Raw genomic sequence first — 17360 nt, 5'->3', positions numbered from 1 at the left:
GCGCAGGGAGACACTGGTCAGAGAAATAGCAAGCATCGAACTTAAGCTAAAAGAATCCTTTAGGAGTCAGGAATCGCGGGAAGAACTAAAAGCCATAAATGAAATCGAAAGAAACCCAAAGTATTTCTTCTCCTATGCCAAATCAAAATCGAGAACAACGTCCAGTATTGGGCCCCTACTTAAACAAGATGGGTCCTACACAGATGACAGCAAGGAAATGAGTGAGCTACTCAAGTCCCAATATGACTCAGTTTTTAGCAAGCCGCTAACCAGACTGAGAGTCGAAGACCAAAATGAATTTTTTATGAGAGAGCCACAAAATTTGACTAACACAAGCCTATCCGATGTTATCCTGATGCCAAATGACTTCGAACAGGCGATAAATGACATGCCCATGCACTCTGCCCCAGGGCCAGACTCATGGAACTCTGTGTTCATCAAGAACTGCAAGAAGCCCCTATCACGAGCCTTTTCCATCCTATGGAGAGGGAGCATGGACACGGGGGTCGTCCCTCAGTTACTAAAAACAACAGACATAGCCCCACTCCACAAAGGGGGCAGTAAAGCAACAGCAAAGAACTACAGACCAATAGCACTAACATCCCATATCATAAAAATCTTTGAAAGGGTCCTAAGAAGCAAGATCACCACCCATCTAGAAACCCATCAGTTACACAACCCAGGGCAACATGGGTTTAGAACAGGTCGCTCCTGTCTGTCTCAACTACTGGATCACTACGACAAGGTCCTAAATGCACTAGAAGATAAAAAGAATGCAGATGTAATATATACAGACTTTGCAAAAGCCTTCGACAAGTGTGACCATGGCGTAATAGCGCACAAAATGCGCGCTAAAGGAATAACAGGAAAAGTCGGTCGATGGATCTATAATTTCCTCACTAACAGAACACAGAGAGTAGTCGTCAACAGAGTAAAGTCCGAGGCAGCTACGGTGACAAGCTCTGTCCCACAAGGCACAGTACTAGCTCCCATCTTGTTCCTCATCCTCATATCCGACATAGACAAGGATGTCAGCCACAGCACCGTGTCTTCCTTTGCAGATGACACCCGAATCTGCATGACAGTGTCTTCCATTGCAGACACTGCAAGGCTCCAGGCGGACATCAACCAAATCTTTCAGTGGGCTGCAGAAAACAATATGAAGTTCAACGATGAGAAATTTCAATTACTCAGATATGGTAAACATGAGGAAATTAAATCTTCATCAGAGTACAAAACAAATTCTGGCCACAAAATAGAGCGAAACACCAACGTCAAAGACCTAGGAGTGATTATGTCGGAGGATCTCACCTTCAAGGACCATAACATTGTATCAATCGCATCTGCTAGAAAAATGACAGGATGGATAATGAGAACCTTCAAAACTAGGGAGGCCAAGCCCATGATGACACTCTTCAGGTCACTTGTTCTATCTAGGCTGGAATATTGCTGCACTCTAACAGCACCTTTCAAGGCAGGTGAAATTGCCGACCTAGAAAATGTACAGAGAACTTTCACGGCGCGCATAACGGAGATAAAACACCTCAATTACTGGGAGCGCTTGAGGTTTCTAAACCTGTATTCCCTGGAACGCAGGAGGGAGAGATACATGATTATATACACCTGGAAAATCCTAGAGGGACTAGTACCAAACTTGCACACGAAAATCACTCACTACGAAAGCAAAAGACTTGGCAGACGATGCACCATCCCCCCAATGAAAAGCAGGGGTGTCACTAGCACGTTAAGAGACCATACAATAAGTGTCAGGGGCCCGAGACTGTTCAACTGCCTCCCAGCACACATAAGGGGGATTACCAACAGACCCCTGGCAGTCTTCAAGCTGGCACTGGACAAGCACCTAAAGACAGTTCCTGATCAGCCGGGCTGTGGCTCGTACGTTGGTTTGCGTGCAGCCAGCAGCAACAGCCTGGTTGATCAGGCGCTGATCCACCAGGAGGCCTGGTCACAGACCGGGCCGCGGGGGCGTTGACCCCCGAAACTCTCTCCAGGTAAACTCCAGGTAAACTCCAGGATGTGAGCTGACTAGGTGGGCCATTGGTCTAAGCTGGGGGTGACATGGACCTGCCTTGCATGGGTCAGTAGGCCTGCTGCAGTGTTCCTTCTTTCTTATGTTCTTATGTATTCAACTGGCTGGCTTTGGCTGTCTCTGTCTGTATCTGTCTGTATCTCTGTCTGTCTATATCTCTGTCTATCTGTATCTCTGTCTCTCACATGTACTCATAAGTACAATTATACATAATGTAAATTACCTAGGATAACCCAAAAATTCCAGGCCAAGTACTATACAGTGTTTGTAGATCTTCTTTCTTTCAACAAACCGGCCGTATCCCACCAAGGCAGGGTGGCCCAAAATTTAGTAATTTATACAGGAGAAGGGGTCACTAGCCCCTTGCTCCCAGCATTTTAGTCACCTCTTACGACACGCATGGCTTACAGAGGAAGAATTCTGTTTCACTTCCTCATGGAGAAGTGTTTGTAGATATAAGACATAAATAAACATGACACAAATAATAGCAGTGTCACTTGCTCAGCAATCAGGGAGCAGCCCATACACCATAAACCAACAGGTTTACTAGCTGCTCCCTGAGACAGAGACAAGCAGATGGAAAGACAGACACACAAAGGCAGACAGAAAGACAGATAAGCAGAACTAGACAGACAGACAGATAGATACACAAATAACCCGCACATAGAAGAGAGGAGCTTACGACGACGCTTCGGTCCGACTTGGACCATTTACAAATTAGAAAAGTTTCATTTACCACTTGCAACTCTTACGAACACAATCAACAAAGCCAATCTGCATGTCACATTTGTCAACCAAGTGCATGGTTTGTGTATAATCAATCACTGTCACTGGTTTTCGAATACGTTCATTAGTCACTATCAACTTTGCCACTGTCTTGCATTTCGTTGGGGTGAATGGTTGTCAACAATGTGACATCTCGTTTGTCATGCCACCGTAATGCCATGATGTCATTGGCAGTAAACACCTGCACCTCACCACTACGAGTGCCTGTGTTGAACCTGGGCATATGTTTATGATTAGAACGCACTGTGCCACACATATCTGCCATTCTCACTCGCAAGAAATCACTGAGTAAAGGGCTTGTGTATCAGTTATCAGTACATAATGTATGCCCTTTACCAAGATAAGGTGTCATCATGCTTCTCACTACGTCACCTGAGATACCCAATAACATTCTGGTATCTATCATTGTTTTACTTCCCATGTATACAATGATATCCAGTACCAGGCCACTGTCACAGTCACAGAGTACAAACAGTTTTATACCAAAGCATTTCCTCTTGCTCGGTATATACTGCTTGAATGACAGCCTCCCTTTGAACAAAATCAAAGACTTGTCAATTACAAGATTACTGAATGGATAAAAGTACATGTTGAACTTTTATTTCAGATACATAAAAACATTTCTAATCTTGTATAAGCTGTCACTTCTGTCAGGCCTGGTTTTGTCAAAGAAGTGCAACATACGTAACAGTAAGATAAACCTGTTCACTGGGATGATTTCACTGAAGGCCGGGGTACAAATTAGCCGATCTGTGGACCAGTATGATTTTATATTATGCTTATAGACATGAGGCATAAGCATTATTGTTGTAAAAAGCAAATACATTTCAGCAAGTTATCTCTTTCTGCCGTTGTAGTCTTGACTGTGGTGATATGATTGTATTTGCCATGGTTTACTCAAAATACTTGTTACTTTCCCTGACAATACTTTCCATCAAGGGCTAGTCAAAGAATAGTTCAAAGAATTCTAGTTCATTTGCAGTGTTTCCAAGGAGACAAGTTGGTAGAATTCCACTTTTAGAGTCATCAAACTGGTGGGGCTTGGGAACAAAATTGGGATTTTGCTGCCAGTCCCAGATATGGTTTGCTGGTGGATACTGGACATCATAAGCTGGTTGTGGTGGTAGCTGTAGTTGTGGTGGGGTGGTGGCTGATGCCCCACTTTGTCTTTGAGCTGAGGAGTCAGCGGCATGGGTCCCAGCCTGGGCTGGCGAGTCATGCATGGCCATGGCACTACCATCACCACTACCACAAATACTACCACCACCTACTGGTGCCTGTGGTCCATCCATGCCAAGTGTAGCCACATCATCCTCACTTTCATTGTCTATTCCTGGTGTAGGGCCATGTGATGTACTCCAGGATGTACTCCGTCCCCTGGGCACTGCATAGGAAACACTACCCGAGTGTATGTGGTGGCGTATATACCGACGCTTCACTGGTGAATATGATTCCTCACTATCACTACTCGAATGATCATCAAGAGCAACAAAATTACAATCCACGTCACTATCATCATCATTACTGAAGTCTGAGGCCTGGCCTCGCGATAATATTAGTTTTCTCTTGCGACGAGGTACAACTGAATGTGACTGAGACATGCCCACACCAGAAGTAGAAGGTTGAGGATCATCAGGATTTTCTGCACTACTGTATTTTCGATATCCTGGTCTTTCCTTTTGGTCACTAAGTGATCAAAGCCATAGAATTTGCAATCAGAGCCAGAACAATCAGATAGGAAAAGCAGAGTCCCAATTCGCCTTGGAGTGAGAGCTGCCTTGCAACGAGGCATGGTGAACAAAGGTAACTGAGGCAGCGTTCCCACAATGCTGTGTGGGCGCCTAGAATTTTTATTTATAGCGCACACACACCAGACAGACCTGTTCTCTCAGATGTAGGCCTACCAGCCTTCTTGCGCTAAATTTGACGGCGCTAGAATTTTGATGTAGATCTACGGTTTGGACCCTCAACATATAGCCGTAGATCTACAGCACGAACCCTCAAAGGGTTAAACAACCATGGTGACATTATGCATCCCTGTCTAAGACCTACTTTTACCGGGAAGTAATCTCTCTCTCTTCTACACACACTAACCTGAGCCTCACTATCCTCATAAAACTCTTTACAGCATTCAGTAACTTACTACCTATTCCATATACAGTAGGGCCTTCCCGTACATCCTGCCAAGTTCGGCAATGCTTATGCCACTTTCACATTTTTGAATGATTTCTTTTTTCATTTCTGCGGTGTTCCTCACTTTCTTTACCAAAGGACTAGCACTAGGAGCTTTCTTTGGAGCCATGGTGACTTATTTAGCAGTCATGCACAATAACAAGTGCCAAAAACAATGGATTATTTTGAAATGTTTCGTATGACCTTGTAGGATATGTTCACTCACCGAGAAACAACGTGACACTGCCTGAGAATGAGTGTGGGAGGCGGTTTTGTCTGTGCGCTGGGCACTGGACAGGTTTCGTACCATCGATGAAAATGGAATGAAAATATTGACGGAAAAAGTCAGCAAAAACGGAAATTGGCAATAACGGAGATTGACGAAAAGGGAGGGTCCACTGTATTTTCGTATGGTTTTTATGGTTGTATTCTCTTTTTTTTTGGTCTCATTTGATAGAATGGAAGGTATATTACAGAAATGGATATGATTTTGATTGATTTCATGATGAAAAGTACTTTGAAATTGACCTCGAAGTAGCAGAAATGTTCAATTTTTGCCGATGTTCAAGAGTAAACAATACCTGTCCGAGTGGCCATTCCATATACGCAGTCATGAATGGGTTGACATTATTTATACAATTGTTACAATAATGCAGTAGTCTGCACAACAGTAAATCTTCTATTTTTTATGTGAATAAAAACTCCAAATGGTAAGCAAGAGTATTATAATAATAATAATAATACATATACAGGGGTGTTAATGTTGCAGTTTAAAAACTGTAGTGTAAAGCACCCTTCTGGCAAGACAGTGATGGAGTGAATGATGGTGAAAGTTTTTCTTTTTCGGGCCACCCTGCCTTGGTGGGAATCGGCCAGTGTGATAATAAATAATAAAATACACTGTACAGTGGACCTCCGGGTTACGTAATTAATCCGTTCCAGAGAGAGTGACCTATACCGAATCTGACTTATTCCGAATTAATTTTTCCCATAAGAAATAATGGAAATCCACAATCCAAATTAAGCACAATGTCTATATTAACGTTTTATACACATTTAATGCGCTACAGTGATTATTATTGTGTTATTATCATTATTAATATGGCATCTTCAAGACCAATTACACCCTTAATATTAAGAGTGGCTCTGAGACAGACAAGCAGACAGAAAGACACACAGGTAGACAGAAAAACAGACACAGGTAGACAGAAAGACAGACACACAGGTAGACAGAAAGACAGACACACAGGTAGGCAGAAAGACACACAGGTAGACAGAAGGAGAGACACAGGCAGACAGAAAGAGAGACACAAGTAGACAGAAAGACACACAGGTAGACAGAAAGACAGACACACAGGTAGATGGAAAGACAGATAAACAGACACACAGAGATACAGACAGACACAGATATACAGGCAGACAGATACAGAGAGGTTTATGTGCAACAGTGAAAACAAATAAAGAGTTCGAGAGTAAGAGCCTTTCTTGCCACAGTCTCTAATGCAAGATTCAGACTTCATCTTAGGGGCCATGGTGAAATTTTCTGTCCAGTTAGTACAGTTAATACAGTATGATGCTGCTGATAGGGCAGAGTTACTCAAACTGATGCTGCCTGCATGGCGTGTTGCCGCTGCGAGCATCATCAAATATTGTACAGCGGTATGCATCAGCTGGCCCAGCCCAGCTACCAGATGCACGATCGTAAGTCGAGTGGACGTATGTCGAGCAGGTCATAAGTCAGATGGTAGGTGTATATCTATATTTAATCTTTAAAGATACCCAAGTGTTGCACATGTGTCTAATTTACCAACTTGCTTAACTTACTTGCTACACTGTTAATTCTACACTTTATCGCTGGCTGGCACTATAGCCTTTATTGATACCTGCTGCTTTAGTATCATACATATTGTAGAATCACTGAATCACTGCAGAAGGCACATTCACCCCTCTCTCTTCCTCCTCCACTTTGGTACTTTGCTACGAGTTTTTTCTTGAATTCTATTGTTCTTCTTTCCTTCTTTACCACAGGGCTGGCGCTAGAAGCTTTCTTTGGGCCCATGGTGGCTTATTTAGCAGTTACAAGCACTAAAAACAATGGAATAATACAAAATATATCGCATGTATGTGAGGAATTGTTCTCCCTGACTTGTAAACAATGGCACACTGGTCCACTGTAATACTGTAACAGTTATTAGTGAGTTCAACAACACCACCACCATGACAGTGCCGAAAAGTAAAAGAGAATGATTTCCATGGAATTAAAGGTGGAAATCATTGATAAACACAAACTAAGAGTGTAGCATTCAGAGTGTAGCATTAAGAATGTAGCATTAACCCTTTCAGGGTCGGCAGGCCCTCTCCCAAACTTGTTCTCAGGGTCGAAAAACATTAGAAAAAAAATTATGTTTTCTTATGAAATGATACTTTTTTTGTGATTATTATAGGCCAAAAAAATTTTTTTTTGCAATCAATACTTACGGAGATATGGAGGCATGAAGTTGACAGAAATTGAACCGCATACGGCAACATCGTCGACTGCCGGTCACCCCGTAATAGTTTTTTTTTTCTACTTTTTTCTTTTTTTTTTTTAACATTTTACTTTTTCAAGTAACTTTTATGGCCTCTGAGACCAATATAAAGACTGTTTGGTATATATTCACTCATTGTATACTACACAATAACAGCACAAACTTTGCTGTCATTATATTGTTTACAAAACATCTTTACACAAACCAACAATAAAAAATGTTGTTTATTACCATTTTTCTATCATATATATACACACATATAGAGTCACTGGACAGGTTCCTGTAACTACAAGAGGTTCTGAAAGCTTGTAGTTGTGTGGGGGTGGACCTGTAAATATGCTGAGTCACCGGTGTGTCTTGTGTCACAATGGTACATCATACCACCACTCACTAATCTCACTGCCTTCCACAACACATCCCTTCCACCCCACAAACCTACCTTCTTTTCCTTCCTTCCATCCTCTCATCTCTTCCTACCTACCTTCCCACCTTCCTTCCTTCCTTCCTCTCATCTCTTCCTACCTACCTACCTTCCCTCCTTCCTTCCTTCCTTTTTTTTCTTCATTCAAGTAATTTTATGGCCTGTGAGACCAATATAAGGTAGTACAGTGGACCCCCGGTTAATGATATTTTTTCACTCCAGAAGTATGTTCAGGTGCCAGTACTGACCGAATTTGTTCCCATAAGGAATATTGTGAAGTAGATTAGTCCATTTCAGACCCCCAAACATACACGTACAAACGCACTTACATAAATACACTTACATAATTGGTCGCATTCGGAGGTGATCGTTATGCAGGGGTCCACTGTATATTGTTTACAAAACATGTTTACACAAACCAAAAATGTTTATAAATTAGACACATGTGCAACTCTTGGGTATCTTTATTGAGGAAACGTTTCGCCACACAGTGGCTTCATTAGTCCATACAAAGGAGAATCTTGAAGAACAGGAGGAGAATGAGGTAATCAGTCCCTCAACCTTGAGTCGATGTGGTCAGTCCATCAATCTTGAATAGAATACGGCATACGTGCTGAGAAGGAGCTTATAAACCGTTGGCAGGAGAGGTGCAGCAGTCATAGGTCGTGTAACATTTGTTCAATGTTGAAGTAGGTCGTGCCCAAGAATTAGGCGAAACGTTTCCTCAATAAAGATACCCAAGAGTTGCACATGTGTCTAATTTATCAACATGTCGGTTCTCTGATCCATTCATCTACAAACCTGTCAGACACTGCAACTTCTTGGGATCTTAATACTTGGGAATTCTTCGCTTGCCTAATTCTTGGGCACGACCTACTTCAACATTGAACAAATGTTACACGACCTATGACTGCTGCACCTCTCCTGCCAACGGTTTATAAGCTCCTTCTCAGCACGTATGCCGTATTCTATTCAAGATTGATGGACTGACCACATCGACTCAAGGTTGAGGGACTGATTACCTCATTCTCCTCCTGTTCTTCAAGATTCTCCTTTGTATGGACTGATGAAGCCACTGTGTGGCGAAACGTTTCCTCAATAAAGATACCCAAGAGTTGCACATGTGTCTAATTTATCAACATGTCGGTTCTCTGATCCATTCATCTACAAAAAAATGTTTATTACTATTTTTCTATCACTTATGTACACACACAGTCACTGGACACTTCTCAGAACTGCTACAGCTTCTGTAAAGCTCGTAGTTGTTGTGTGGGGGTGGACTTGTAAATATGCTGAGTCACCGGCATAATTAGTATCACAATGACAAATAACACCACCACTCACCACCCTCACTGCCTGTCAACTTCCTCTTCACCCCTCCAACCCACATGGAAATAAGTCACTGTCTGAATTTTTTGGGTTATCCTAGGTTGATGGTCTCCTTCCTCCTTCCTTCCTTCCCTCCTTCCTTCCTTCCCTCCTTCCTTCCTTCCCTCCTTCCTTCCTTCCCTCCTTCCTTCCTTCCTTTCCTCCTTCCTTCCTTCCCTCCTTCCTAACTTCCCTCCTTCCTTCCTTCCCTCCTTCCTTCCTTCCTTCCCTCCTTCCTCTCATCTCTTCCTTCCTTCTTTCCTTCAGGTTTAATGGGCATTGCTTTCGGTCACAAACTCCTCAAAACCATGAAATTCATCTTCACTGATACTTCCATCTGTGTTTGAACTATCACTTGGGAACAAAAGAGCCCCAATTAGCCGAGGAGTTAGGAGTTTCTTAGCGCTAGACATGGTGAATAAGGTGTAATAAAATGGCTTTCCCACAATAATAATAATAATAATATCTTTATTTACTACATGTACATGGTATACAGGCCTAGTTGACATCAATGACATACTACTATAGAAAGCCCCTTGTTATGCTGAGCATTTTGGGCACATTAGGTTAGTGTCCCAGGATGCAACCCACACCATTCGACTAACACCCAGGTACCCATTTTACTAATGGGGAACATAGACAACAGGTGGAAAGAAACACGCCCAGTGTTTCTACTCTGGCTGGGAATCGAACCAGGCCCACGCCATGTGAAGCGAGAGCATTAGCCACCAGGCCACCAGAGCCCCCACTGGGTCCCCGATTTTTTTGTACCACACACACTGACCATGAAGACCCATTCTCTCATATCTAGGACTACCAGCCTTTTCCTGCTTGATTTGAGGACACTAGAATCTATGCATACTAGTACGTCAATAACCCTGGTGTGTAAGATGTACTAGTACGTCGGAAACCCTGAAAGGGTTAAAAGTGTACCATTAAGAGTGTAGCAATTAAGTGATAGAAAAAGATGAAACGAAATGAACTCCTGACAGCATACTCCGCTGTGCCCAACATCTCTTCTACCTCATCAACCTTTGCCAGCATCTCTTCTCCAAGGTAAATGCTGTATCATTAGGAACACTGCAGCAGGCCTGTTGGCCCATACTAGGCAGGTCCTTCACAGATCCATCCCACTAATAGAATATTTGCCCTCATAAGAACATAAGAAATAAGGAACACTGCAACAGGTCTACTGGTCTATGCAAGGCAGCTCCAATTCTCCCCACTGGCTTAAGCCAATGCCTTGACCTAGTTAGGTCAGAAATGTCACTTAAGGGATTAGCACTGCGTCCGACCTAGTAGCTAGTCAGGTCCATTTCACATCCACCCACACCCACTCATGAGACCATAAGAACATAAGAAAGAAGCAACACCGCAGCAGGCCCACTGACCCATGTGAAGCAGGTCCATGTCCCCCCCTCTCCCTCGGATTAGCCCAAGGACCCATCTAATCAGGTCACTTCCAATTAAGGAAGGAGCACAGCATCAGACCTAGTAGCACAAGCTAGTTAGGTCCTACTCTCACCCAGCCACACCCACTCATGTATTTAACCTATTTTTAAAACTACACAACGTTTTAGCCTCAATAACTGTACTCGGGAGTTTGTTCCACTCATCTACAACTTTATTACCAAACCAGTGCTTTCCTATGTCCTTCCTGAATCTTGAATTTTTCCAACTTGAAATCATTGCTGCAAGTCCTGTCTTGGCTGGAAATTTTCAGCACACTATGTACATCCCATTTATTTATTCCTGTTTTCCATTTATACACCTCGATCATATCCCCCCTAATTCTGCGCCTTTCGAGAGAGTGCAGATTCAGGGCCCTCAGTCTGTCCTGATAGGGAAGATTTCTGATACATGGGATCATCTTTGTCGTCCTCCTCTGTACGTTTTCCAGAGCATTTATATCCATTCTGTAATATGGTGACCAGAACTGAGCAGCATAGTCTAAATGAGGCCTAACCAAGGATATATAGAGTTGAAGAACAACCTGAGGACTTCTATTATTTATACTTCTAGATATGAAGTCAAGAATTCTGTTAGCTCTATTGCAAACACTAATGCACTGTTGTCTTGGTTTTAGATTACTGCTAACCAGAACTTCTAAATCCTTTTTGCAATCAGTAGTACATTGGACCCACACATAACACTATTAATCCGTTCCTGAGAGCTCAATGTTAGGCGAAATTATCGTTATGCGAATTAATTTTCCCCATAAGAAATGATGGAAATCAAATTAATCCATTCCTGACACCCAAAAATATGAAAAGAAAAATTTTTTACCACATGAAATATTAATTTTAATACACACAAACTGAAGAAGACATGCACAGTTACATGACACTTACCTTTATTGAAGATCTGGTGATGATTGATGGGATGGGAGGAGGGGAGAGTGTTGATGGTCTTAGTTTTTAGAAGGGGAATCCCCTTCCACTAGGACTTGAGGTGTCAAGTTCTTTTCCGGGGTTACTTCCCTTCTTCTTTTAATGCCACTAGGACCAGCTTCAGAGTCACTGGACTTCTGTCGCACAACATATCTGTCCATAGAAGTCTGTCCCTCTCGTTCCTTTATGACTTGCCTAAAGTGGTTCACAACACTGTCAGTGTACAGGTTGCCAACATGGCTTGCAACAGCTGTCTGAGGGTGATTTTCATCCATAAAGGTTTGCGCTTTAAGCCACATTGCACAGATTTCCTTAATCTTTGAAGTAGGCAACTTTGTCAATTTCTCTCTCCCCTCCTCCGAAGCAGTTTCCTCAGGTGTGGCCTCTTGCTGTTGAAGATGATCTAGCAGCTCATCAGTAGTTAGTTCTTCATTGTCCCCCTCCACCAACTCTTCCACATCCTCCCCACTAACCTCCAACCCCAAGGACTTCCCCAATGCCACAATGGATTCCTCAACTGGCATACGCTTCTCAGGGTTAGCATCAAATCCTTCAAAATCCCTTTGGTCTACACATTGTGGCCACAGTTTCTTCCAAGCAGAGTTCAAGGTCCTCTTAGTCACTCCCTCCCAAGCCTTACCTATAAGGTTTACACAATTTAGGATATTAAAGTGATCTCTGCAAAACTCTCTTAGAGTCAATTGAGTTTCTGAGGTCACTACAAAGCACCTTTCAAACAGAGCTTTTGTGTACAGTTTTTTGAAGTTTGCAATGACCTGCTGGTCCATGGGCTGCAGGAGAGGAATGCTATTAGGAGGCTAAAACTTGACCTTAATGAAGCTTATGTCCCCACAAAGTCACTCTGCCAAGTCTGTAGGATGACCAGGGGCATTGTCTAACACCAGGAGGCACTTAAGGTCTAATTTCTTTTCAGTTAGGTAATTTTTCACAGTGGAGGCAAATGCATGGTGTAACCAGTCATAGAAAAAGTCCCTAGTGACCCATGCCTTACTGTTTGCCCTCCACAGCACACACAAATTAGCCTTGAGGATATTCTTTTGCCTGAACGCTCTGGGAGTTTCTGAGTGATACACTAATAAAGGCTTCACTTGGCAATCACCAGTAGCATTGGAACACATCAACAGAGTAAGCCTGTCTTTCATAAGCTTATGTCCTGGGAGTGCCTTTTCCTCCTGAGTAATGTAGGTCCTGCTTGGCATTTTCTTCCAAAACAGGCCTGTTTTGTCACAGTTAAACACTTGTTCAGGTTTCAGTCCTTCACTGTCTATGTATTCCTTGAATTCATGCACATATTTTTCAGCTGCTTTTTGGTCTGAACTGGCAACCTCACCATGCCTTATCACACTATGTATGCCACTACACTTCTTAAATCTCTCAAACCAACCTTTGCTGGCCTTAAATTCACTCACATCATCACTGTTGCAGGCATTTTTCTAATTAAATTGTCATGCAACTTCCTAGCCTTTTCACTTATGATCACTTGAGAGATGCCATCTCCTGCTATCTGTTTTTCGTTTATCCACACCAATAACAGTCTCTCAACATCTTCTATCACTTGCGATCTCTGTTTCGAAAACAAAGTTGCACCTTTGGCAAGAACAGCTTCCTTGATTGCCGTTTTCTTGGACACAATAGTAGCGATGGTTGATTGGGGTTTACTATACAACCTGGGCAGCTCAGAGACACGCACTCCGCTTTCATACTTAGCAATGATCTCTTTCTTCATATCCATAGTAATTCCCACCCTTATTCCTGTAGGGTTGGCACTAGAAGCTTTCTTGGGGCCCATGGTCACTTATTTTGCAGGTGAAATCACTAAAAACACTGTAATAATACGAAATGTTCCGATTGTATGCTTGGATGTTACTGCGGAGGCTGGCTTGTAAACAATGCCACCGGCGGAACAAGTGAGGCTGGCTCAGGCCGCACATGGATGCGTCTCTGACGAATCGCATTGAGTGAGTTTTTTAGCGCTAGGTGAGGCAAATTTTTTGCGTTAAAATGTATCGCTATGCGGATTTAACATTTTGTGATGCCATCGTTAGGCGAGGGTCCACTGTATTTTGTTGTGCCTGGAATTCCACTGGGATGGATTAATTCCATTTCAATTAATTTAACCCGTAAACGGTCCAAGCAGATCTACATTCGCATGCGCAGTGCTCCAAAAGTAGGTCCACATTATTTTTAAATATTTTCAAATATAACAAAAAAAAACATAGATCAAAGTTTTTTTACACGTTTTCAAATGTAAAAAATAAAAAAGATCTACTTTTTTACATACTATCAAATGTTGAAAAAATGTATGTATACGTTTGGACCGTTTACGGGTTAAATTAGGAAAATTGACTTTACAAATGAGCAAATCCAGATGCAAGCAAGGTCATGGAACAGATTAACCCTTTTAGGGTCGAGAGGCCCTCTCCTAAACTTGTTCTCAGGGTCAAAAAATTTTCGGAAAAGAAAAATAATTTTTTCTTATGAAAAGATAGAGAATATTTTCCTGATCATAATGACACCAAAAGTATGGAATTTGATGGGAAACGTACAGAATTATGCTCTCGTGAAGTTAGTGGTCTCAACAATGTTTATGCATCAGCGATTTCGCCCAATTTGAGCCCAATTTTCAGCCAATTCCAGTGTACTAGTTGACAAAAATCATAACTATTTTGCTAGAACTCCATTTTTTCTATCGAATGCGTACAAGAAACCACCCAATAAAGTGGTCAGAAATTAGCAATTTTGCCAATTTCACACAAATTTCAAAAGATGCCAATTTCCAAATAGGGTCCAGAATAAACAAGACAGACATTCCTGGCACTAAAATAACATTTCTTTTGCTTTCCACTTAGAATTTTTATTCTCAAAAAAAAAAAAAACAAGATTTATTGTTATGCAGAGTACTGCATTAGTGTAGAAATGTTATAAATAATATCAGCGCACTTGTGAAAGAATATTAGACTCACCAGTTGATGTGTATTGGATGCTTGGCATGATTTGTTTACTTTTGAACTTTGGCAAAAATCGAACATTTCTGCTACTTTGAGCTCAATTTCAAGGTACTTCTCATTGTGAAACCAATCAAAATCATCTCAATTTCTGTAATATGTCTTCCATTCTATAAAATGAGACCAGGAAAACTGGAATACAACCATAAATACCATATGAAAATGCAGTGCAAAGTCGCTGTTTTAAACCAAAAACACGGTCAAAGTTTTTTTTTTTTTCTCATTACGCACTGTGTGCTGCAGGATTTTTTTATACTGCACACACTGATCACATAGACCCATTCTTTCATATGTAGGCCTACCAGCTTTCTCTTGCTAGATTTGAAGGTGCTAGAATTTAGGCGTACTAGTACATCAATAACCCTGGTGTGTAAGCTGAACTAGTATGTCGGAAACCCTGAAAGGGTTAAACTCGTAAGTAGGGGTTCCACTGTATGTGGAAAATTGGAGAAATGTAATGATTGTCACATGGTATATTCTGTACTATGTACTGCATGGGTAACACATGTATGTAATAGTGAATGTAAGAACGTCAGAAGTATAAGTATAGTGACCCCTCGACCAACGATGGCATCGTCTAACATTAAATCCGACTAGCGATACATTTTAACGCAAAAATTTTGCCTCGACTAGCACTAAAAAACTCGACCAACACTATTCGTTCCTTCTGAGACACGTCCACTTGTGGCAAGTGTTTACAAGCCAACCAGCCACCGCGGTCCCATCCAAACATACAATTGGAACATTTCATATTATCACAGCGTTTTTAGTGATTGCACCTGCAAAATAAGTCACCATGGAGTCCCAAGAAAGCTTCTAGTGCCAGACCTACAGCAAAAAGGGTGAGAATTACTATGGATATGAAGAAAGAGATCATTGCTAAGTATGAAAGTGGAGTGTGTGTGTCCGAGCTGACCAGGTTGTACACAAAACCACAATCAACCATCGCTACTATTGTGGCCAAGAAAACTGCAATCAAGGAAGCTTTTCTTGCCAAAGGTGCAACTATGTTTTCAAAACTGAGATCGCAAATGATAGAAGATGTTGAGAGACTGTTTTTGGCGTGGATAAACGAGAAACAGATAGCAGGAGACGGCATCTCTCAAGCGATCATATGTGAAAAGGCTAGGAAGTTGCATGAGGATTTAATTAGAAAAATGCCTGCAACTAGTGGTGATGTGAGTGAATTTAAGGTCAGCAAAGGTTGGTTTGAGAGATTTAAGAATCGTAGTGGCATACATAGTGTGATAAGGCATGGTGAGGCTGCCAGTTTGGACCAAAAAGCAGCTGAAAAATATGTGCAGGAATTCAAGGAGTACATAGACAGTGAAGAATTGAAACCTGAACAAGTGTTTAATTGTGACACTGACAATGTTGTGAAACACTTTAGGAATGTCATAAAGGAACGGGAAGTACAGGCCTGTATGGACAGATATGTTGTGCGACAGAGGTTCAGTGACTCTAAAGCTGGTCCTAGTGGCATTAAAAGAAGTAACCCCAGAAAAGGACTTGACACCTCAAGTCCTAATGGAAGGGGATTCCCCTTCTAAACACTAACACCATCCACAGTCTCCCCTCCTCCCATCCCATCAATCATCACCAGATCTTCAATAAAGGTAAGTGTCATGTAATTGTACATGTCTTCTTCAGTTTGTGTGTATTAAAATTAATATTTCATGTGGTAAAAAAAATATTTTTCAATACTTTTGGGTGTCTTGCATGGATTAATTTGATTTCCATTATTTCTTATGGGGAAAATTAACTCGACTAATGATAATTTTGATTAACGATGAGTTCTCAGGAACGGATTAATATCGTTGGTCGAGGGTCCACTGTAGTTTTGATGCTCTGTCCATCCCATTTCTTATGAGAAAAGAAATATACGAAATATAGAAGGGTTATTATTTGTTATTTCAAGAAAGTTGTGTTTGGGTTTTAGTCCAGAACAACTCGTGGAGATTTAAAACTTCTTATTTGATTATAAAAATATAATGTGTCTTTGTTATTTCTTTGTCGCAGCTGCTGCACAGCAACATTGATGCAGTAGAAAGAAGACAACAAGGAATGACTGGTGGAACCTTATGGTTGAAATGTAAAGATCTGCGCATTCTACAGTTGGATGTCATTGGTGCTGACCAGTTTGCTAAAGTAGCAGACACATTAGAAGATCTCACACGTGTTGGTAAGTGCTTGTATTAGCACATCCTGTTGAGATGTGATAACATGTACCAAGGTTATAATCATGATTGATTTCTGTTATAACTTAATGCTAGACTTTGAATAATAAAATATTACAAGGACACCAATGGAAATAAGTCACTTTGTCTGAATTTTTGGGGTTATCCTAGGTAATTTACACATACAGTAGGGCCCCACTTATACGGCAGGTTGGGTTCCAGGCTACTGCCGGAAAGAGGATATTGCCGGAAGGCAGAATGCCAATTCTTCCACTTATACAGTAGGGCCCCGCTTTACGGCGTTCCGCTAATACGGTCATTTCAAATTATGTCCAAAACTCACTATACGGCTCCCCCCCCACCTGACTTTCTAATACGGTCACCGCGCCCCACCCAGTTTGTTTACATTCTCTGTGAGATCCATAAGCACTAAGTCTCTCCA

General features: G+C 41.7%; 1 protein-coding gene across 1 annotated transcript in view; it reads left to right on the top strand.

Annotated features, from left to right (window-relative positions):
• Positions 1 to 17360, top strand: part of LOC128706073 (myotubularin-related protein 9-like) — a 178002-nt gene that overhangs the window by 38070 nt on the left and 122572 nt on the right. The window contains exon 3 of the mRNA XM_070093314.1: positions 16761 to 16923. Coding sequence (XP_069949415.1) covers positions 16761 to 16923 — 163 coding nt within the window. The remainder of the gene's footprint in view (positions 1 to 16760; positions 16924 to 17360) is intronic.

This window comes from Cherax quadricarinatus, chromosome 3, assembly GCF_038502225.1.
Source record: "Cherax quadricarinatus isolate ZL_2023a chromosome 3, ASM3850222v1, whole genome shotgun sequence".
Lineage (NCBI taxonomy): Eukaryota > Metazoa > Arthropoda > Malacostraca > Decapoda > Parastacidae > Cherax > Cherax quadricarinatus.
The sequence above is the reverse complement of the archived record's forward strand: the minus strand, read 5'-3'. Positions and strand labels throughout refer to the sequence as shown.